A 24,707-nucleotide genomic window follows, 5' to 3' on the forward strand; every position below is an offset into this window, starting at 1 on the left:
AGCAATAAACTGAAGAAAATACTACATTTATCGAAACGGGAAGAACTTTCACATAATAGAGAAAGACATCATAAAAAAAAAAGTGGCATGAAATAGCAGTGTACAGATGTGAAGTATTGTGTGTTATGTATTAAAAGTTGTATGGCTGAGGGCCTTTATGTAAGGGTGTCATCAGTTCCAGCAATATCGATGTTGCATGCATATCTGTGATGCCACGACCAACATGTCAATGCACAGAGGGGTGAAAAGCTGCCACATCTGCCACCAGCCCAGTCAAAGGAGAAAACACCAGAGGGGACCAAGAGAGGTAGAGCAGAACTAAAAGCAACTTCTCTATAGACTGCGTCGCAATACAATACTTGCAACTTGGTTTCTGGCATCGAAAATATGGTGCTAATAAGATTTTGGAAAGGAAGTTGGACATAGACAGGAGATGGTAGAGACTAATGATGTACGATTTACTGGTACGATGAAAATAGTGGGGAAATGAGCCAAAATATTCTGAAGAACCGTTGTCTGTGTTTCTATCAGATCATTTCCATTTTGTGTGCTGACTGAACCCGTAACCCTCTCTGTCCACTCCATTCCAGTCAGTCTCCATGGTTCTTCTCCACTGGGATTGGTAATTGCAGTGGGTTCACTCAGGGTTACAGACTGAGCAGATAATACCACCCTGTCGGTTCCCTTCTCTCCTGACCTTTGGGGTGACAATGACATGTCATCGCAGGTCACCTTCTCCATTTACAAATGCTCTTTCTGCTCAGACACTGATTGGCCACCAAGATGGGAAGGGACATAGTTGAGCGGCTAAACCGGGTCTAGACTGTCTCTTAAAACTCTGAATGACATGTCCACTGTACCTCGTGTCTTTACGCAAGTTTAAATTAAAATGCACTTTTTGTATCACAAAATTTAAACAGTGAACCCCTAAAAGACAAAACCCTGTCATGGAAAAAAAGATAACTGCCAGTTATATAAATGTGAACCGGCATCATTTATTTTTGGAATGATTAAAGATTAGCATTTCTATCTCTTACATAAAAAGGCACATATACAAGTATATGGTTACTACTGTCCTCTGCTGGTGAAAATTATAAATATGATTTTTCACATCATCCAAAAACAAAAGACTAGACCATCTATGAACGGAGCCAGGCTGAATGGCTGTGAAAGGTAATTTAAAGTCAAACACCCCATACGCCGCTGTGGCATTTCAAGAGCGACATTACAAACCATCATCAACACAGGTGTCACAGTAATCAGCGTAGGAAGCAAATGGAGGGCTGGGCAGAGAACATCTCTCCTGACTCAAGAGGCATGGAACCTGGTGTAATTTCTCCGTTTATTAACTTGACGACACACACACACAAACGGAGACACTTTTCATGCAAGTTGAAAGGAAACACTAATTGTAAAACATTTGATATTTGTAGGTTTCAGCAGTGGGCAAGACACACACAATGACAGTGATACAGTACAATGAGAAACAACACCGTAAACAACACGGAAGCCACAGCATCACTCTAATTTCTCGCGGTGACTATCGGTCCTTGTCGGACACTGGAAGCAAAGGGTGAGTGGGACTATTTGGCTTGGTTTGACATGAGCTGTGAATGTGCTCTACCTTTGGATATGACGAGTCAGAAACCATTAAGAATGCAAAAGCACGCGTGAGACGGGACTTCAGAGTACCTCACTTAAAAAAAAAAAAAATGTTATTTAATTTTTTACTTTTTTTTTTTTTTTTTTTTTTTTACACATGAATCATGTCAGGGGAAAAAAATTGTTTGGTAAGTTTGCTCTTTGGGGCTGGTGTGGGCGTTCCAGCATGTTTGCAAGAGTGTGGGCGGCAGGGGAAAGAGGTTCTGAAGCACTCTCGTTGACGAATTCATTACCTGCAACGTCCACATCAATACCACTGGAGCATGTGGATTGTGCTCCAAAAGCGTGGGTGGAGAGCACAGGGCAGTCATTACACAGAGGCCCTCTTCGCAAACACTTACCTGTGCTGCTGCACTAATACTCATGAGTGGCTGAACTGCTCATCCATCTGAAATGGTACATTGTGTGGGCAACCAGGTCCTAAAGCACCCACGTGATCTGAAATATTATAGGAATTGCCAGCTTTGCTTGCAGCCTAGATACCAAAACAGAAAACGAGACAAAAACACGAGGGATAACTCTGCCTACCTGCTAGGACCCTGTTGACGGAGGAATGGGTGGCCAGGCCAGGCTGGCCCCTCTCATGGTGGAAGATCCCAGCATATGGCAGATACTCAGGCAGTAGGAACCTCCTTGAACAAACAGAGAAGCATCAATTTACATAGAATCACACAACAGAGTTTACTCACCCCATAACTAAGATGACATGAGAAAATTGGAGACCATCCATGTCGCGTAATAGGGTACTAAAATATGGGACTAAAAAGCATAGGCAAGTCTATAATAGCCTTACCTGACTCTACATTGTTGCACAAACTGATGATTGTGCTGTATGATTATGCTAATGATCACCACTGGTTTTGGGTAGACAGATTCTAAATCAAACTTATGAAAAAGTTTGAGAATATGTAAAACATTTCCTGTATCCAAATCTCGGGACACAGAGTCCCATTATGTCATTGGCAGCTCATATTTTTGGCCCCCCCAAAAAAACATCCATTGGAATATGAAGAGCCAATAAGTGTAATGTATTCAGAGTCCAGGAGCACAACTGATTGGATAGGTTGACTATTTCTTGTTTTCCCGTATCTTTCTCTTTTAGTTAAGTATTTACAGTATTTATTGTATGCTGTGTGGAGCTGTTTTTTTATTGTAGGGGTGGCTGTTTTTGTTTGTTTTCTCTCCATTGTGTGTATTCTGTCAGGGAAACCAGTGGAATCGCTTTAATGCGTTATCCCTTGGGTTGTACTCTGTGCATCTTTTTCCTAATAAAATCAATCAATTAATCATATCAGGGCCACCCACCGGGGAACAAATCTGCCAAGCGAGGGGGCAGACATACGAGCGTTGCGTGGAGCTCTGTGTCTGGCGCGATCACCGTTATCCCTGTGAAGAGAGGGAGAGGGAGATAACAGACAAACATATACAAGGAGTACTTAAAATTAAAAGCCTCAGCTTAACTGAGAGACCGTAGCTGGGCTCACTATATAGTGCAGGCTCACTTAAAAGTTTGATGTTAGCCTAACTTATTAGTGGCTTGAGACCCAGACCAAAAGGGAGAAAGTTGCAGTACTGCTTGTGATTATCCAGCAGCCTCAAAAACCAAGCAGCCAAACAGAAACTCCAGAGAAGATTTGCAAAAGTTTGAAATGCTGCAATGCCTAAAGATGGTCATTTATGGTAAAGATGGTCATTTATGGTAAAGATGGTCATTTATGGTAAAGATGGTCATTTATGGTAAAGATGGTCATTTATGGTAAAGATGGTCATTTATGGCTCCAATGTTTCTCCATTTACAGGTTTGAAAAACTGCTCGTAAGTAGGCCCCTTTTTACAACCCCGTACACTCTAGTCCGGACACATTCAAAAGGAGGAAAAACAAAGACAACATATTTCCAGCCTGAGACACTGTATAGAATCAGGACGGTACGTAACCTAGCGGTTAAGAGCGTTGGGCCAGTAACCGAAAGGTAGCTCGTTCGGATCCCTGTGCAGACTAGGTGAAAAATCTGTCGATGTGCCCTTGAGCAAGGCACTTCACCCTAGCAAGGCACTTCACCCTGTTAGTCGCTCTGGATAAGAGCATCTGCTAAAATGTTAATATCTAAACTTGCAAAGGAAGGCTGTGCCATAACAGAAACATTGGTTCCTGTAATTTAATCACTGACCCCAGGAGGAACTAAATATGCATCATATTTCCATCAGAGTATCAGCTGAGAGGACACGGCCTCTTTGTGATCCACTGGGCGTTTCATATCCAGAATTTCCTTTACATTTCCTGAAAACTGTGACAATGTGAAGGATGTGAGAGAGGAAATCGGACAAACGTGGAGCCTCTGAAAGTATTCTAAATCAGAAAGCAGGCGGAAATAGAGATGCTTTCATAAATATACATTTCAATAACTGATATGAAATATGCTAACACTTACACCCTCCACAATTCATTTCTAAGTCGGGGCAGTCAGGTTGGCGGAATAATTCATAAACCAAATCGGTGAGGTCATATTCTGGCTTTGAGGATGAGCCCATCTCACATCAGTCATCCAGAACTGCATTTTAATACCGGCAAACTGTTGTTTGCTTCGACTGCAATGATACTCTGTGGCCGACTGGCCGTATAACTTCATTCCGTGTATGAAGCTCAAGTCGAAAGTAAAACTATTTTGCTAGCCATGTTATAAATGTCCAGCAAATAAGGAACCAGTTAATTGGTCTAGGAAGACTTCAAACTTGCAAACAGACTAAAAATAAAAATGGGGACAAGACGCACCCGTAACTAAGTTGAAGAAATGTCCAGCCTCAGTTTTCTACACTTGCGAAGAATAACGCATTTAGATTAAGCCACAATTCATTTGGGAAAGGAGATGTGAAGGAGAGCTAATAAGTGGTCAAGTGACAGCTGCTTTCTGTGGAAACTGGCAACAGCATCATCAGCGGTGTCATTATTAAACTGCTGTTCTCTTCGCTCTCTCTCTCTCTGATCAGCATGTTACAAAACAAGGTGAGAGTTTGGAAGAGAATTAGGCTACAGCTCTAAAATGATTTCTTCAGTACACCCTTTTAAAATACCAAATACTGTCACTCTGTGCAGTTCTCAAGGGGAGCATAATCCTGAATCATCTATAGTCGGAGTCTGCTGCTGTATATGTTCTCACAGGACTGTAATCTAGGTTTACTTTCACTGTTTGCTGATACCATTACAATGAGCGAATTCTTACGTCATTCCAAAAGCGCCATAGGGTTTGACTGGCTATAAGGGCATGTCTTTTCACTGCAACTGGCACATCATGACCAGTTTAAAGAAAAAGTGAAAATCTGTTCTCAGTTATTCTGCACGTTAAAATATATGATTTTGTGAAAATCAAACAAAAACACCTATCGAGTGTGCATTGTGTTAAGAATGAATTGTTTTAAAAAAATTATTTCATCACCCGTAGCATCCTGCTCCAGAATAACACAGCTCAGACTTGGCTGCAGACTAATGTCTGACCCTGGTGGCACCAGGCCAATGATTTGGTCGCACCAACATTTTGTGTAACGCAATAGAAAAAAAAATCATCAAGTCATTCGCGGTGCTTTATTGAGGAAAATAGACTGTTGAGATGTTTGAAAAAATGTAGTTCTTTAATCACACCATGTCCAAGCAGGAATGCATGATTCAAGTAATTATTATGTGCAATTAGGCAGTTATTGCTATATTTTACTTTCACAATAGGGCTCCTGACTGCTCCAAATGTTTTGATCAATAGAGATCCATTTGCCTACATGATTGTGTGTACTAGCTAATAGGCTAATTCATTTGGTGCTAATTCACCACCTGAGGAAGTGGAAATCAAAACACATTAGCTAGATCGCTAACTGTAAATATTGCTCATAGTTAGCCATGCAATTGATCAATCTAATTGTAAATTGAATGTCCTAAAAACTTTCGTGATACTAGCACAGACTGCAAAATGGCCAACGTGGACAAGGCTCCGCAACTCAAAGACATACAGTACCACAAAATTTGTTAAATTTTTTTTTTTTTAAAGTGCCAATCACTCATTATTGAAAGTTGAGAAACGTCATACCCGCAGAAATCTGAGACCTCCCTCTCTTCAACTAACAACAGCGTTGTGTCTGTGATGCATAGAGCCATCCCCCCATACTGTTACTTGCACTCACTATGGCTGCAAAGTTCTGATCCACGCCAATCATCTAAAACAATTAGTAAGCAGAAGCGTAAATCTGGAATTGGGGATGAGGGCAAGTCGTCTTGTTATAAGTCCCTAAATCCCACCAGGTTCAATAACGAACGAGCGGGTGGCAGCACATGTCTAATCTTGTCGGAAGAAAACAGACACTGTCTCGCACTGATGTGGAGCTGACGCCACACCATGCAATGACCCAGTTATAACTAGCAACATGGTGATTGGACCGTTTACATGCTCGAGGAAAATGTCCTTGCTGGTTTGATGTAACTCTGAATCCAACCCAAAGGACAATAAAAGGCATTCTAAAAGACCTGATAGAGCGACGAATAACTTAACTGTTCATTCTGACAAACAGTTGTCATCATTATAAATAATATGTCGTCAATTGCTGGGGAGGAAATAGCGCCAGGGGAATTCCTTTGACCTCATTCAGCCAACGATGCTACAGTACAAAGTCTGCAGAGGCCTGAGAAGACTGATGACCTCAAATAAGACCTGGGAGCATTGAGTGTTGCAAACCACTGACCCTGGAGTATCAAGGCCCTGTAAGCAACACCATCCCCCTGCACCTTTATCATAGCCAGGCCAGAGGCAATTAACATTTATATATTGAAGGGGAAAGAAAAAAAAAACTAATCAATTTGAACAATACGTCACAAATTCAACCTTTGAGAGCCACACATTAGGCATTCGATACGCAAGTTATTTTGTTAGGAGTGTTTATCAGCTGTTTGCTTTGTTAGTCATTATGCACTCCAGATCATACCGAGGGTGTGTGGAGGCATAATGCAGGGAATTAATTTCCCTCACCCATTGGCAATGGTGGCACTAACTTCACAGCAAAATCAACTGACAGAGAAATCACAGCATTCTGCTAGGTTATGGTTTCATGCTAATTATTCCATGAATAAAACCCAAAGCTCTCAACAATTGTAGGCTGTTTTATCATAATGTGTCCTGTAAATGTCTTCATAAACAATAGTCAAGGGATACAAAAGGCATTGGATGTTGTAGGTAGATGACGACTCACTCAAACTCCTCAAAGTCCACCTCGTTGTTCTCAACGGAGGGGGAGCTTCCTGGGCTATCCAAGGTGGATGAGAGAGGCCGCAGTCGGCTCTGGTAGCGCAGTGATCGTTGGCGAATGCTGTCCCGCCGAGATAAGTACTGAATCATCCGCTGGGCGTAATATGCAGCAGGGGACAACCTGTGAGCACAGCAAGGACACACAACTAAGATCAATGGTGATCAGATAACCCAGGAGCAATAGAACACAACGGAAATAAGTCTGACTCTGTGCTATCCCAGTCACGTTCTTTTTGTATGTATAGTGTAGATATGTCTTTTTTTGAACTGACAAATAAAAACAAGCAAAGCAGGCAGAAGGCAGTGCTAATACCAGAAAAACCTGAACAAACCCAAGACCATGTATTGTCAAAGACCAAATACTGTAAAAATGGAGCAGGCTTCTTCTTCAAAAAAGTTAACTTCCCTATCTTCCATGCTTCAACTCTGATGGCCATAGTTAGTGTGGTTCAATAAACCGCCTCCAATGTTATTTTAGGCCTCACAACCAACAGTGGTGTAAAGCACTTAAGTAAAAATACTTGAAAGTACTACTTAAGTAGTATCTGTACTTTACTATTTTTGACTACTTTTACTTCACTACATTCCTAATCTTCTTTAAGTACTTTTTACTCCATATATTTTCCCTGACACCCAAAAGTACTTGAACACATTTTGAATGCTAAAAGGACAGGAAAATGGTCTTATTCAAATACTTATCAAGAGAACTTCCCTCGTCATCCCTACTGCCTCTGATCTGGCGGACTCAATAAGCACATGCTTCGTCTGTAAATTATATGTTCGTGTTAGACCGTGGCCCTAGCTATCCGTAAATTTAAAAAAAGAAAATGAGGCTGTCTGGTCTGCTTAAGATTTTTTCTTATTATTTACAATTTTACTTTTGATGCTTAAGTATATTTTATCAATTACATGTACTTTTGATACTTAAGTATATTTAAAAGCAAATACTTGGACTTTTACTCAAGTAGCATTTTACTGGGTGACTTTCACTCAAGTCATTTTATATTAAGGCATCTTTACTTTCACTCAAGTATGACAATTGGGTAAATTTTCCCAACACTGGTTGGAAAATATACTTAAGCATCAAAAGTAAAACTGTAAATAAAAATCTTAATAAGCAGACAGCCTCATTTTCTTTTTTTAAATTTACAGAGTGCCAGCTCCCGTGAGAGTTAGCTGCGTTCCATTGCATTTCTACAGACGAAGGAATTCTCAGGCTGAAACATTATTGAAGATTATGATAAAAACATCCTAAAGATTGATTTTATACTTCGTTTGACATGTTTCTACGAACTGTAATATGACTTTTCGTCTGAACTTTTGCATGGACTTGCACACGCCTCCTGAGTTTGGATTTGTGTACTAAACGCGTGAACAAAAAGGAGGTATTTGGACATAAATGATGGACTTTATCTAACAATACAAACATTTATTGTGGAACTGGGATTCCTGGGAGTGCATTCTGATGAAGATCATCAAAGGTAAGTGAATATTTATAATGCTATTTCTGACTTCTGTTGACTCCACAACATGGCGGGTATCTGTATGGCTTGTTTTTGTGTCTGATCGCCGTACTCTGATTATTGCATGGTGTGCGTTTTCTGAAAAGTTTTTTTGAAATCTGACACAGCGGTTGCATTAAGGATAAGTTTATCTATAATTCCATGCAAAACAATTGTATCTTTTAGAAATGTTTATTATGAGTATTTCTCTAAATTGATGTGGCTCTCTGCAAAATCACTGGATGTTTTGGAGGCAAAACATTACTGTACATAACGCACCAATGTAAACTAAGATTTTTGGATATAAATATGAACTTCATCGAACAAAACATACATGTATTGTGTAAACATGAAGTCCTATGAGTGTCATCTGACGAAGATCAAAGGTTAGTGATTAATTTTATCTCTTTCTGCTTTTTGTGACTCCTCTCTTTGGCTGGAAGAAATGGCTGTGTTTTTCTGTAACTAGGTGCTGACCTAACAATCGTTTGGTGTGCTTTCGTCATAAAGCCTTTTTGAAATCGGACACTGTGGCTGGATTTACAACAAGCTTCTTTAAAATGGTGTAAAATATGTTTGAGGAATTTTAATTATGGGATTTCTGTTGTTTTGAATTTGACGCACTGCAATTTCACTGGCTGTTGTCGAGGTGGGACTCTAGCGTCCCGAATATCCCAGAGAGGTTAACACCCCGGCCGTCCTACAATCTAAGCTAGTTGCCCTCAATCTCACACAAATTATCAAGGAACCTACCAGGTACAACCCTAAATCTGTAACCATGGGCACGCTCTTAGATATCATCCTGACCAACTTGCCCTCTAAATATACCTCTGCTGTCTTCAACCAGGATCTCAGCGATCACTGCCTCATTGCCTGCGTCCGTAATGGGTCCGCGGTCAAACAACCACCCCTCATCACTGTCAAACACTCCCTAAAACACTTCAGCAAGCAGGCCTTTCTAATCGACCTGGCCCAGGTATCCTGGAAGGATATTGACCTCATCCCATCAGTAGAGAATGCCTGGTTGCTCTTCAAAAGTGCTTTCCTCTCCATCTTAAATAAGCATGGCCCATTCAAATGTAGAACTAAGAACAGATATAGCCCTTGGTTCACCCCAGACTTGACTGCCCATGACCAGCACAAAAACATCCTGTGGAGTACTGCATTAGCATCGAATAGCCCACCCCGCGATATGCAACTTTTAAGGGAAGTAAGGAACCAATATACACAGTCAGTTAGGAAAGCAGAGGCTAGCTTTTTCAAACAGTAATTTGTTTCCTGTAGCACTAATTCCAAAAAGTTTTGGGACACTGTAAAATCCATGGAGAATAAGAGCACCTCCTCCCAGTTGCCCACTGCACTGAGGATAGGAAGCACTGTCACCACTGATAAATCTACGATAATCAATCATTTCAATAAGCATTTTTCCACGGCTGGCCATGCTTTCCACCTGGCTGCCCCTACGCTGGTCAACATCTCAGCACCCCCTTCAGCAACTTGCCCAACACCTCCCCCCCACTTCTACTTTACCCAGATCCAGACAGATGATGTTCTGAAAGAACTGCAAAATCTGGATCCCAAAAATCAGCTGGGCTAGACAATCTGGACCACCTCTATCTAAAATTAGCCACCGAAATGGTTGCAACCCCTATTACTAGCCTCTCTTTCGTATCGTCTGAGATCCCCAAAGATTGGAAATCTGCCGTGGTCATCCCCCTCTTCAAAGGGGGTGACACTAGACCCAGACTATTACAGACCTATATCCATCCTGCCCTGCCTTTCTAAAATCGTTGAAAGCCAAGTTAACAAACAGATCACCGACTATTTAGAATCCCACCGTACCGTCTCCACTATGCAATCTGGTTTCCGAGCTGGTCATGGGTGCACCCCAGCCACGTTCTAGGTCCTAAACGATATCATAACCGCCATCGACAAAAGTCAGTACTGTGCAGCTGTCTTCATCGACCTGGCCAAGGCTTTTGACGTAGTCAATCACCGCATTCTTATTGACAGACTCAATAGCCTTGGCTTCTCAAATGACTGCCTCGCCTGGTTCACCAACTACTTCTCAGAGTTCAGTGTGACAAATCTGAGGGCCTGTTGTCCGGACCTCTGGCAGTCTCTATGGGGGTGCCACAGGGTTCAATTCTCGGGCCGACTCTTTTCTCTGTAAACATCAATGATGTCGCTCTTGCTGCGGGTGATTCCCTGATCCACCTCTACGCAGACGACACCATTCTGTATACATCTGGCCCTTCTTTGGACACTGTGCTAACAAACCTCCAAACGAGCTTCAACGCCATACAACACTTCTTCCATGGCCTCCAACTGCTTTTAAATGCTAGTAAAACTAAATGCATGCTCTTCAACCATTTGCTGCCCGCACCCTCCCGCTCGACTAGCATCACTACTCTGGACGGCTCTGACCTAGAATATGTGGACAAGTACAAATACCTAGGTGTCTGGCTGAACTGTAAACTCTACTTCCAGACTCACATTAAGCATCTCCAATCCAAAATTAAATCTAGAATCAGCTTCCTATTTCACAACAGACACCTTCACTCACGCTGCCAAACATACCCTCGTAAAACTGACTATCCTACCGATCCTTGACTTCGGCGATGTCATTTACAAAATAGCCTCCAACACGCTACTCAACAAATTGGATGCAGTCTATCACAGTGCCATCCGTTTTGTCACCAAAGCCCCATATACTACCCACCACTGCAACCTGTACGCTCTCGTTGGCTGGGTAAAGCCCCGCCTTATCTCAGCTCACTGGTCACCATAGCAACACCCACCCGTAGCACGCGGTCCAGCAGGTATATTGCGCTGGTCCTCCCCAAAGCCAACAACTCCTTTGGCCGCCTTTCCTTCCAGTTCTCTGCTGCCAATGACTGGAACGAATTGCAAAAATCACTGAAGCCTTATATTTCCCTCTCTAACTTGAAGCATCAGCTGTCAGAGCAGCTTACCGATCACAGTATCTGTAAATAGCACACGCGACTACCTCGTCCCCATATTATCACTTACCCTCTTGCTCTTTTGCACCCCAGTAGCTCTACTTGCACATCATCACCTGCACATCTATCACTCCAGTATTAATGCTAAATTGTAATTATTTTCGCCTCTAGGGCTTTTTTATTGCCTACCTCCTTACATTTGCACACATTACATAGATTTTTCTATTTTTCTTTTCTTTTGTGTTATTGATTGTACGTTTGTTTATGTGTAACTCTGTTGTTTTTGTCGCACTGCTTTGCTTTATCTTGGCCAGGTCTCAGTTGTAAAAGAGAACTTGTTCTCAACTGGCCTACCTGGCCGCCAACACCTCATATTTCAACATGATAATGCACGATCCCATGTCACAAGGGTCTTTACATAATTCCTGGTAGCTGAAAATATCCCAGTTCTTCCATGGCCTGTGCGCGATGCTCTGGATTGACATGTACGACAGCGTGTTCCAGTTCTCAACAATATCGAGCAACTTCGCACAGCCATTGAAGAGGAGTGGGACAACATTCCACAGACCACAATCAACAACCTAATCAACTTTATGCGAAGGAGAGGTCACACTGCATGAAGCAAATGGTGGTTACACCAGATACTGAATAGTTCTGATCAACGCCCCCTTTTTTATTTTAAAAAGGTATCTGTGACCAACAGATGCATATATATCCCAGTCATGTGTAATCCATAGATTAGGGCCTAATGAATTTACTTCAATTGACTGATTGAAAGACTCTTTAAAATCTTTTTTTAAATCTAGTAGACATTTTTGTAAAGTGTAAATGCTAACCTATCAATTGTCTTCATCGGGCTTCGCTAAGCTGAGAACATTGTGTGGAAATTGTTTTGGAATCTGAAAAGCTTGTATATCTACAGCCTAGTCGGAGTACCCAAATCAAGGAAAATGTATGATGTTAAATACATAATAGCCTAAACTGGAACGTTATAGGCTAGGGCCACAGACTACAGTATTTCGATTTAATCCAAAATGTTGGTTTGAGTAAACAAAGCTCAAGAGTCAGAAGAGGTGAATGAGGAGATATCGCTAAATCAGTAAAGTAAATATGTTCGTTTTTGCTGCTGACAGCAGACAAGGTGGTCTGGGACAGTCAATGTTGACACTCCACAAATATAAATAGATGACTTACCTCGCAGAAGATTAGGGTTTAGGGTTTTTCAAAACCAACACCCAACCATGCAATTATCACTAGTCAAGTTGTGTGCACACCTCAGTCTAGCTTTCCCAGTGATTGTACTGTATTACCAGGGCTCAAGGAACATGCAATACTTTGGATGTTTTGTACATTTTCCTTCAAGTTATAGTGTAACCTGCTATGCAATCTCTGTATAGCTGTTCATGTCACAAATTAGTTTATAGGTGGAAAAACCTGAGTAACATTAATCAAAAGTTATTGCATGATGCCCAGAGGGTCAGCAAATGGATTACAATGCAAAATTCTGGCTTGGAAATGAAAACGAGTACAAGGAAATAAATCAACACCTCGCAAGTATCACAAGGGCTACTAAATTGACTCTACAAATTTGTTTTTTTCAGATCTGGCATCAATTCCACTGAAGCTTTATGAATTTGATGTGACAGGGGACAAACATGTCCAAAATGTCCAAAATAAAGGAGGCAGGTTCCATTACAGGGCAGCATCTTTTGATATCTTAGAAACTAAAATCATAAATCTCTACTCTGGAGTTCAGAATGCAATGGGAAGAGAAGGTAACAGGGTACATAGTGTTCTTTTTGAATGGAGTTCCCAATACTCCAGGAGGTGAACAGCAGTGGCCATGAATATCTGTTTCTGTCCACGAGGAAACACTATCAAAGACACTGTCAAGCGCTGAAACAGGTTACCAGCAGCGAATATCGGAGTTTGGACACTACCTACTCTCAATGTAGTTCTGTCCTGGATGCAAGCCATACTGGCAAATTACAAAATGACAAAGCACCTACAAAGCCCCACTAGCTTTCTCACAATGTTGAATGGATATTATTTTTTGTAATTCCCTAGAAAAGGCTTTCTAGGAACTGGCCATAAAAAGGACCCATTTTCACCCCAGATACTTCAGCGGTCTCAATGCAATGTATTGAATGGTTGACAGCATGTAAGAAAATGTTCATGGGCAGAACACATGGGAAATGTTTTCATGTGGGAACTATTTTCAACTGTTACTCTTGCAGATAGGCCTAGGCTACTTCTTACTCTTGAATGTTTGAGGATATTAAAATGGAAGAGGAACTAGATTTTGGATTTTCAAAGTAGAAAACCTTTAACGGATCCTTATATTCAGTCTGAATATGCCTTTAGGGAAATTCTGATTGTTGGTTGAGGACCTCTTAACTGAGGAATGTGGTTGTTTTTTTATGATTGTGTTTTTGAAGGTTCTGTATTTTCTATGCGCCTATGCTGACTTGATTGTGTAAGCGTTAGTCATGCATGGCTCCCTTGTAAAAGACACGTTGGTCTTAAATGGGACTCCACCCTGACTAAATAAAGTTGAAATAAATACATGAGAGAGAGAGAATAACGAGGTGAGAGGGAAGTGTCGGCGCTATCCTCGCCACTAGATAGGCGTTTAAGATCAAAGGTCAAAGCAAATGACGACAGAGAGTGAGTAGTCAATTGTCCACTCTCTACAAAAATTGGCTGTACTGATCATTATGTCCCTGCTCTGGGTCACACATTGATTTTCTATATAGCACAATGGTTCTAAGCGGAGCAGCTCTGTCCCTAGATGAATGTGTTTTTACTGAGAGGACTAGGCCCTACTATCCACCACACAAGGCACCACCTTAGAGGTCAGCTGGCATTCAATCCCAGACACTAAATTCAAAACCTGTAGGCTCAGAGCAGACCCGGTGTAATGAATCACAGTATCAGAAAGGTAAGACACAGATAGATGTTAATAACGTCACCACCAGAACCCTCCCCACATGACTGTTGAGGGAGTGCTGCTTCTTCAGCTCAACCAAAGCAAGGCATTGGATTGGTTTGACGTGTTGTGAGGCATCAGATTTAGACCAAGTCTCCACCCAAGTCTCCTTCCACTGAAGTCTGGCCTAATTTAGGCCAGACTTCAGGATTAGGGAAGCCTGGTTCTCTATGAGGCTAGTGAAATGATGATGTTGATAGTGGGACCATTTACCATTTGTTTGCTAGCATGTCTGCACCTGTTAGAGCACTACACCGAGGTCCGAACTGAAAATGTCTCATATTTCCTTGGCATCAATATTTGCCATAAAATGGTGCTCTATCCATTGTTTTTACAATTGTCAATGCTCCCTGACGGTATCCCTTATGTTCAGTGATTGTTAGACAGAAGACAAAATGAAGAGACTGTATAAATTTAGGTCCAATATCATTTCTGCAGTTTCCATTTATTTTTACTCAAACTACCTGAGGGCAAATCGGCTATGTTTTACACCCCCATTAATCGAAGTGGCAAATTATTTTTGGTCCTTGTTGTGTGTGCTATATGCTAATCTAGTATGCTTGGTGGACATTTTTTATATTCTCATAAATGACGTATTACAAGTAAGACATCAATAGCACTGACCACAAGACTCACCTGGCAGGATCTGGATAAATAGGATGGTCCCGGGAGCCAGATATGTCATATCGAGACTGCGACATAAGAGATGACTCCAAAAGCCTCCTATGAAACCGAGCAAAAGGGATGGTTAGATTTTCATGTCCACTAATGAAAACACCACAAAGTTCTTGTACCTGTTGTTTAATGAGCAGCTCAAATATTTTCCATATTCATTATCACCAACTAGTCTAAACCGCTTTCCAGTGAAAAAAAGGATCCATTTCTGTGACTGACGCAACCAAACAATGTTTCTCTCCTATCTCATTACTTTTCAGAGGTATAATTAAGAGAATGAATACCTCCCCAATGAAAACACACACCAGAGAGCCTTACATATCAGGTTCCTCAATGGATACGAATGTCTCCTAGCTCTTCATTATAACCACCTGTGTCCAGGGACAGCTGATTTGGGGGATAGATTTACAATGGGAGTCAATGCACTACAGCTGAACAGCCCGATCAACTATGCTTGATAATGGCGGCAATAAAACATGTGACGACGCACTGAACCTGTATCAAGACCCAGTATTCCCACACTAGGGACGTTGCAAAGACCATGAACAATGCCAACATTTCAATTCACCACTTGCATTCTGCAGTCCAGTTCTTATTTTTCAGTTTGGAGTTTGGATGAAACTGGATGTTTCATAGGGAAAGATTGGCTTTAGGGTGTTATTCAGGCCATTAAAGCTGAAACGTTTGAAATAGAGTGAATATAGAAAAGCTCAGGGACATGTGTGTGGCAACGGAGGAACGACGTGACAATTTCAATCTTGAATTTGACATTTGTGTCCCTTAAGACAAAAAGTGACTCCAAATATGGAAAGGCGGCAATCATTTATTCAGATTTAGAATGCAAAGTAAAAAAAAAAAAAGATATATATATATATAGTTGGATTCAAAAGGTGTTTTAAAATAGCACATATGCAGTGCAGACTATTTCAAGTGATTGGCTGGAGAGCTAGCCCAACATTGTCAACATTAAAACAAGTTTGTAAAGGATTGTGTGGTTGACATGTTAATGAGACAGAATATGCAGTTCCCACCCTCCTGCCATAATCCTTACCCCAAAGTCACAAAACAACGTGCTCATTACCGTGAGGGATACAATTGCCAAATTACTGGAATAACTGAAAGCAATCCCTTCCTTGAGATTCACATTTATTTACATCCTCGCCAGCTTGCTCATTGGAGGATAGTCTTTTATAACCACCATTTTAGTAATTAAAAAGACTCATTCAATTCCTAAGGGACATTCATTTGCCCATTATCGGCAGCACATCAAGTAAAAAAAATGATAGTGATGTGAAATGTCACAGCCCTGTCTAACAACCCATTAAATTAGTGCAGTCTTTTACTTTTACTGAGCCGGGACTTGAATGCCATTCCTATACAGAGGATGGTGAGGCAACTAATATAACAAATGGCCTTTATACTTTTGTGGCTTTGAGGAAAGTTTGGTATGCAAAAAAAGCACTAAATATTGAATTGTTAGATTATAACCTCAACTGCTCTAGTCTTTTGGCCTCAAAACAAGTCAGAAAATGTCTAAGAATACAGTAGCCAACACCTCATTGAAAAAGCAATTACTGCAATAAATGCAGCCTAATATAAGCCTAGGCCTATTCATTTTGTTAAATCACTTTTAAATCTGCTATATCAATGCCTTGCCCAAAGAAGGTTGACTTCAGAATGTGGACACAAGAAAGAACCCATTGTGCCCATGTAGGCTCAACAACACAAATTAGCCTAAAGCTCAAATATCATTAATATAGTCACATAAAACCTTGAACATATTCCATTTAGGGTAACCTGCAGCTGTGAGTCAGACTGGAATCTAAAAGAGACGTGAACAAAACAGAGAACCAAACTTCAGTTTGGTAATTTGCTTTCCAGACGCTTCTTGACGGCCTACAGATTAAACCCAATGCTTTGGCCTCGTGTCAGACAAAGTAGAGCAGCACCCTCAGGATGCTGGAGAGCTCTCCACACAACAAGCCCCAGCATTAGGCTAGATAATGAGGGGTTGAGCAGGAAGGGCAACTTCACATTGTTAAAGTTCACAACACTGCCCTTGAAACAGAGGCTAATTGCAACCTTCCAGGGCACAGGGGATGGATTGGGATTGAAGCGAGAAGGAAAATGAGAGGGGGAAAAAAAACAATTACCGTGTGTGTTTTCAATGACTGTAGCTAAATGTTATGCAAATATTAAGATATCAAATATTTCACCGTTTCCTAAAATAGGCATTACTTTCTTGCCTGGCTACTCAAACTCCTTGCTCCACCAAAACGCCACGCCCAAGGACATTAGTTTCTTCTCCGCAATGAGTCTGGATCTGAGTACCTTCCAGACGACTTGGTCTAGAATGGAAATCCATTCTAGACCATCTGATTGGTTCCAGAAACTGATGGGTTGGGCTAGCATGGGTAAAGTTGCATTTAGAAAATTAATCAATGTCTTTAATACTCTTCACTGCCATCAATGAAGATAAAACCAGTCAAAGACTGAATTATGCTGCGAACAATAGAGCAGTGGAAGAATTCAGTTTGTGTCGTGTTTTGCAGAGCCCTTCATATCCTCATAGTTTGTGCAAATACAAATAAAACAACTTGCTCAATAAATAGCTTTTATAAGGGTTCACAGCAAATACCTATGCTAATTCCCAAACCAATCCTAATAGCCTGTGTCTAACTACTCCTATTCTAGAAAGTTGTCAATGGTAGTTGCCACAGGAGGCAGAGCTGTCTGGGCAATCATCTCTAAATATCTAGTCAGTACCATACTGCCACCAAGTGGAAAACTGAGAAGCAACACGGAGACAGTCCTGCTTCTACAGGTCCATTACAAATTAGCTTGTGTCCGTCCACCATTTGATTGGAACAATGGGAAGTCGATCCCCGGCCAAGTCATACCAAAGACTGTAAAAATGGGACCCGATGCGTCCCTGCTTGGAACTCAGCATTAACGAGATTGAGGGTAATGCTGCATTCAATACAACTGTGACATTTCCAACTTGGAAACTTGTGGAAAGATGAGGTCCGAGCTTCCCACTTGTTAAGTATCACAATCAGCCAAAAGAAAGCTCTACGCAAAAAAACTACTGTATGAAAAGCGACACATTGTCGACCTTGTAGTTTTTGAACTTTTGTAGGCTTTTTGAATGGTATTCAGTTTGCAAAAACTTAGCGCAATGGCCTTCGGTGTAATAACTTCACTAAAGGCATTTTGGCAGAAGTAAATTCATACACACAGTACCAGTCAAAAGTTTGGACACCTACACATTAATTTATTTAGACTATTTTCTACATTGTATAATAATAGTTTAGACATCAAAACTATGAAATAACATATGGACTCATGTAATAACCCCCCCCCCCCAAAAAAAAGTGTTAAACAAATCAAAATATATGGTATATTTGAGATTCTTCAAAGTAGCCACCCTTTCCCTTGATGTCAGCTTTGCACACTCTTGGCATTCTCTCAACCAGCTTCATGAGGTAGTCACCTGGAATGTGTTTCAATTAACAGGTGTGCCTTGTTAAAGTTCATTTGTGGAATTACTTTCCTTCTATAAGCCAATCAACTGTGTTGTGACAAGGTAGGGGGTATACAGAAGAAAGCCCTATTTGGTAAAAGACCAAGTTCATGTTATGGCAAGAACAGCTCAAATAAGCAAAGAGAAATGACAGTCCATCATTACTTTAAGACATGAAGGTCAGTCAATACGGAAAATGTCAAGGACTTTAAAAGTTTATTCAAGTGCAGTCACAAAAACCATCAAGCGCTATGATTAAACTAGCTCTCATGAGGACCGCCACAGGAAAGGAAGACCCAGAGTTACCTCTGCTGCAGAGGATACGTTCATTAGAGTTACCAGCCTCAGAAATTGCAGGCCAAATAAATGCTTCACATAGTTCAAGTAAGAGACACATCTCAACATCCACTGTTCAGAGGAGCTGCGTGAATCAGGCCTTCATGGTCGAATTTCTGCAAAGAAACCACTACTAAAGGACAACAATAAGAACAAGAGACTTGCTTGGGCCAAGAAACACGACCAATGGACATCAGACTGGTGGAAATCTGTCCTTTGGTCTGATGAGTCTAAATTTGAGATTTTTGGTTTCAACCGCCATGTCTTTGTGAGACACAGAGTAGGTGAACGGAAGATCTCGGCACGTGTGGTTCCCACTGTGAAGCATGGAGGTGATGGTGTGATCGTGCTTTGCTGGTGATACTGTCAGTGTTTTTTTATTCAAAGCACACTTAACCAGCATGGCTACCACACCATTATGCAGAAATACATCATCCCATCTGGTTTGCGCTTAGTGGGACTATCATTGGTTTTTCAACAGGACAATGACCCAACAGACCTCCAGGCTGTGTAAGGGCTATTTGACCAAGAAGAAGAGTAATTGAGTGCTGCATCAGATGACCTGGCCTCCACATTCACCCAACCTCAACCCAATTGAGATGGTTTGAGATGAGTTGGACCCCGGAGTAAAGGAAAAGCAGCAAACAAGTGCTCAGCATATGTGGGCACTCCTTCAAGACTGTTGGAAAAGCATTCCAGGTGAAACTGGTTGAGAGAACACCAAGCGTGTGCAAAGCTGATATCAAGGAGGCTACATTGAAGAATCTAAAATCTAAAATATATTTTTATTTGTTTAACACTTTTCTGGTTACTACATGATTCCATGTGTGTTGTTTCATAGTTTTGATGTCTTCACTATTATTCTCCAATGTAGAAAATAATACAAATAAAGAAATAGCCTTGAATGAGAAGGCGTGTCCAAACTTTTGACTGGTACAGCATACTTTAATTGTCCAACATACTTTCCAAAAAAAATTCCCTAATGACTGCACAAGTTTGGAAAACGCCTTATGTCAACAAAAAATAAAAATGCATTTAAAAAGAGGGGGAAATATTACCATATTAAGGGATATAATCAAAAATATATATAATCTGGGATACTGATGTGAGATGCACAGTTGAATGAGCACAAAAGCAAGACATGCAAAGTATGCCTGTATGATTAGACTAATGACAAGCATGGGGTGACTTGGGATGATGTGTACGTCTTGTGGTAGGGCAGACTGGGAAGCTTATAAGATGTGTTGAATGTTGCATCTGGTACTGCCTCAAAGTCAGAGTTCAGCCATCAGGCCATTCATGCTACTTCCAGCATATTGGAAAAAGCTATGCTATCAATTATATTTTTCATTTAACAAATTGCACAAAATATCGATAACACATAACTTAACACATGATTCTCTCACCTTCTCAGGTAATCGTCATCGTGGTTTTCGTCAGGCATTTCTTGGTTTAAGGCCTCTTGTGGTACATTCACCGCTGGACTTGGACTAGCAGACGGTCGGTAAACTCTCTCCCACTGGCCTGTCTCCTGGTTATACACCAACCCCACCGCCTGTTCTCTCTGTGAGCTAGGGGTTCCCCGGTGAGGGAAGGCTGTGTCCCCTCCAGGTTCATCAGCACTGGCCTGTGGCTGTGCTAACTGTCTCGTGTCAGAGGACTGTGGAACATGTAGCATCGTCTGCCTCATTGTGTGAAAGGCAGGGTTGGGGCTTGGGGGCTGCCATGAGGTGCTCCCCTCTTGTGATGGGGTCTGACCGGTGCGCTCCCAGCGCTGCGTACCTTGGTTAAACGTGAACAGGTTGTGGCAGACCCTGCAGCGGTTCATATGGCCGCGGGAGGGACCAGAACCACCATCACTGCTGTTGGGGGGCTGATAATGGGGGGTGACAGGCCGCTCACAGTCTATGTTATTATTGAGCATCTCCCGTGTCTGTTGCTCTTGGCTGCTCTCTCCACCAGCACCACCTGACTGCTCCATTTCCTGCATGCGATCATACTCCATGAAGTAGCGATTCAAGTTGCACTGCAGCACGTTACGGATAGAAGTGGGGCTGTTGCTCCCTCCCTCCCCAAGAGAGTGGTGTCCACTACTAGTGCTGGGTCCATCTACAGAGCTGTTTCCACTGGTGTGAGGGCTCACTACTGCTGGGGGAAAGCTTCCTCCCTCTGTGGCAGAGGTGTAGACAGGCGACTGAAAGGAGCCCTCTTGCTGCCTCAGCACAGACAGCAGGTTGACAGAGGATGTATTAGTCCTGGGTGGAGATACCCCAAGACCCCCACTACGCTCAGGTCGCATGTTGAGCATACTGCCCATCCAGTCTGCCCCCGCCAGTCGCCCAGAGCACTCCCGGCCTGGCTGCTGGTGGCTCTGGTTGGTTATAAGGCCTGGGATGCTGCGCTGGCCAAGGCCTGAAGACGGAGTGCGTAAAGAGTGTCCTCTAGCACTGCCGTACACACTGCTGAAGGCAGAGGGACGGTGTGAGGAGCGAGGCTCAGAGGGCTGTCGGGGCTCAGTGCGAGCAGAGGAGAAGGTGGAGGCATGAGACTGGGCCTCCAGGCTCTCAGGGTCAGAGGGGTCCTCCCCAGATGGTGAAGGGGCTCGGGTGGCAGAGCACCGACTGCAGAAGCAAACCATACCAAGGTGTTGCACACAACCCTGGTAGGGGGGTCGGGAGCGATTCTGCAGGGCAGAATAACGTCCAGAGGGAAGACTAGGAGAGTCAGCAGCACTATTGGCAGCGGGTGCAGGAGGATGCTGTTCCTCAGACTGTGAGCCGGAGTTCCTCGATGACAGGATGTGCAGGAAGTTGTGGAGAATGGGGGTACGGCGGACCGGTTGGGACTGTAGGAAGGATCGATGGCGAAAGTGGGGCATCTCCACGCTATCCATGGGGACCTCAGAGTCATCATCACTCTGCTGAAAAGCACACAACAGGAACACAATGTTCTTGATATGACACAACTGACCTCAAATAATGTAAAGTATTAAACAGTCTCACCTGTTGGTTAGAGGGATTCACTATAGCAGTCAACAGGTAATGACCCAGTGGGTCAAACCTCACCAGTCTGCAACAGAGCATTTGCATGTGTCATTAGCTACGTTTGGCTTTGACTCGGTTTCCAAACTCAGATATTGCAGCAAAGTTTCAACAAGTCAAATAATCGAACACTGTGGAAATGATAGGGAGATCAGGAAGGTGGAGCTTTTTGTCAGACCTGACTCTCTCTGTCTCGCTGGCAGTCTTGACCAGGGCAAATGGCTCCCTCCTACTCCAGTCCCAGAAGTGAACCTCATTGTTTGTTGCTATGAGAAGGAGCTGGGCAGTAGGGTGAAAGGCCAAGGAGGCAATGGCCACATTGCTCTCAGTGAACCAGCTCTCACTGCCACCCTGGGCATCACAGGGGCCACACAATGTTCAAAAGAAGAAGATTAGTGTCAATATTATGCACATGCACAAAAACCCAGAATGTCATCCAACTATTTTTAAGAGAATGCACAGAAATCGATTGGTAAGTTATAAAACTTGTGATGCAAGAGAGGACATGTTACCTACACCAGCACCAAAACATCACTTATTTTAAGTGTTTCTAAAATCCCCTATAGGAAAAATGAAATAACAGAGAGAAAAAAAAAAATGTGGACCCATTTCCCTGTTTGACCTCTAGGTTTTATGGGTATTATAACTCATATTGTGGTACTCTATAGAGGGCTTCCACCACTTTAAAGTAGTCAACAGGATGGGGATTCATATGGGCTGGGAGTGATCAGCAAATACTCAGAGCATTCTTCTTCATTCAGAGGCTTCTTCTTCAAATTGGGTTACCTGGTTTGTAAATGGCTTTAAGCTGTATCACCGCCATCTTGTGGCCACAATAAATGAATGACAAGATCTGACCCAGGACTCCTGCACTGCAGGTGGCGGTAAAACACCAATATACGTTGTATGCTATTTTAAAACACAAAAAAATATGAAAATAGACTATTTCAAAATGAAGATGGCCTCAATGGCGCTGCACATGCTCTTACAGGTGCCATAATGGGACAGATAAAATTAGAGATTCTCAATTGGCTTTGCTCAACTCCTCTGTCCTGCTTTTGAAAAAGTTTAAAGGTAATCGAGGAGTGGAGGCAAAGAGAAGAAACAAATGAGCTTGTATGAAATGAGACTCCCCACTCCATAAGGCAAATTACATTTACAGGGGTGAAATCCCAAAATAACAAATACAGCTAGTTGTCGAAGACATTTTGAAGATTAAATAATAAGTGGCGTATCCTTTTTAAATGTGTGCATGCTTTCTCCTTCGAGAAAACAGCTGATTCAAAGGGGGTGTGGTGGATTTTAAAACACTTCTGCACTAGCTGCTGAGTGGAATACTCTTGTGTATCAAGGAAGTGAGCAAACTCCTCCATTCGCCTACTAATTAATTGACACCGTCCTCAACCACATATCGGTTTCCAGTTCACGGAGGAGAGGAGGACGGAGGAGTCTAGGAGAATCTCCCAAAGATGAGTCATCTAATTAAGTCTATGGTAGCACATGTAGTCCCTGAGGTTCCTTTGCATGAGAAGATGACAGCCACTCACATGCAGGTCCCAGATGCGAACCTCTCCATCCAGACATCCCGAAGCCACCAAACCAGGGATGGTAGGGTGAAAGGTCAGACACCAAGGAGTGCGGCGATGGCCCACCAGAGAGTGAACACACTTCCCTGTCTTAATCTCGGTGATATAAATGTTGTGGTTGACATGAGTGGAGGCAATTAAGGTCCTATATGAAAGGAAAACATTAACAGTTAACATTCAATCTTCCAGTCTTGGTGTCTTTCTACTTCCTCCAGACAGAAAATGTATACAACATTTTATAGGATGACATTCTGACCTGTCCGGGCTAAAAGCCAACAAGAAGGTAGAACGAGGGCTGTCCGGCAACTCCACTTTCTGAGGAAAATAAAATGAGCGCACATCAAAAAAGTGCCCACTCATGTCAGTTAAACTTGTTACATTGCACGATTTCCATCCATGCCTCGCCAAGGATACTCCTTACCTGACTCTGCCATTTCATCCGCCGGGTCTTCTCCTCAACAAGCTGCTGCAGGAGGCGCTGGGAGCCAAGACCACGGGCCCCACGCTCCCGGGCAGATAAGATCCGCACCGAATTATTTGGGTAGACAGTCATCTCAAAGATCAGACCTTCATTCCTCTCCTTCACACTGGTGTTTGTTGGGCTCAGTCACCAAAGGGTCTAAGCAAAAGCCATATGAAAGTGTGTCTGTGGCTAGCTTGTAGTCTACACCTTTACCTTGCCAAATCCAGCAGTTGATGACATAACCATGTTTGAAGCTAACTAGCTAGCTAAAAATATTTTTTTATTATTAGTTACCTAATCATTGCAGTTCTCATTTGTTAACAGCCATGAGGTGCTGATGAAAACGTTGCCATAAGTGGCATGAATAATGAGAATCTGTTAGTTTTACACAATTTTAACATAACGTTAATGGCAAAACAACTGTGGTGGTGTGGGTTCAGGCAGAACACCCGAAATACAGAGAACCACAACCAAAACAGGCTGTCATGAAACTTAAAAATGCTAGTTAACTATCTGTTTCCAGATTGTAAAACCAGATAATGTGATTTAACCCAACAAATGTGGGTCATTATACTGGAGGACGAAGATAGTATCGCCAATAACAGGTTGGTTATTAGTTTAAAAATCTGGCAACGTTTTGTACAACCGGGCCTGTAACTACCAGTATATTTTGGGGTTAAATCACATT

At 42.2% G+C, this 24,707-nt stretch overlaps 1 protein-coding gene across 5 annotated transcripts in view; it reads right to left on the bottom strand.

Annotated features, from left to right (window-relative positions):
- Nucleotides 1-24,707, bottom strand: part of LOC129854096 (activating molecule in BECN1-regulated autophagy protein 1A-like) — a 99,229-nt gene that overhangs the window by 69,283 nt on the left and 5,239 nt on the right. For 4 of the 5 annotated variants that reach the window (XM_055920751.1, XM_055920750.1, XM_055920748.1 and 1 more), the window contains 10 exons: nt 23,978-24,175; nt 23,813-23,871; nt 23,518-23,701; nt 22,149-22,321; nt 21,932-21,998; nt 20,336-21,849; nt 15,032-15,118; nt 6,886-7,062; nt 2,968-3,048; nt 2,191-2,294 (listed from right to left, as the gene is read on the bottom strand). In XM_055920751.1, coding sequence (XP_055776726.1) covers nt 2,191-2,294; nt 2,968-3,048; nt 6,886-7,062; nt 15,032-15,118; nt 20,336-21,849; nt 21,932-21,998; nt 22,149-22,321; nt 23,518-23,701; nt 23,813-23,871; nt 23,978-24,109 — 2,578 coding nt within the window. In that variant the 5' untranslated portion in view covers nt 24,110-24,175. The remainder of the gene's footprint in view (nt 1-2,190; nt 2,295-2,967; nt 3,049-6,885; nt 7,063-15,031; nt 15,119-20,335; nt 21,850-21,931; nt 21,999-22,148; nt 22,322-23,517; nt 23,702-23,812; nt 23,872-23,977; nt 24,176-24,707) is intronic. The other variant, XM_055920752.1, reaches the window with a different exon arrangement.

Source organism: Salvelinus fontinalis, chromosome 4, assembly GCF_029448725.1.
Source record: "Salvelinus fontinalis isolate EN_2023a chromosome 4, ASM2944872v1, whole genome shotgun sequence".
NCBI classification, from domain to species: domain Eukaryota; kingdom Metazoa; phylum Chordata; class Actinopteri; order Salmoniformes; family Salmonidae; genus Salvelinus; species Salvelinus fontinalis.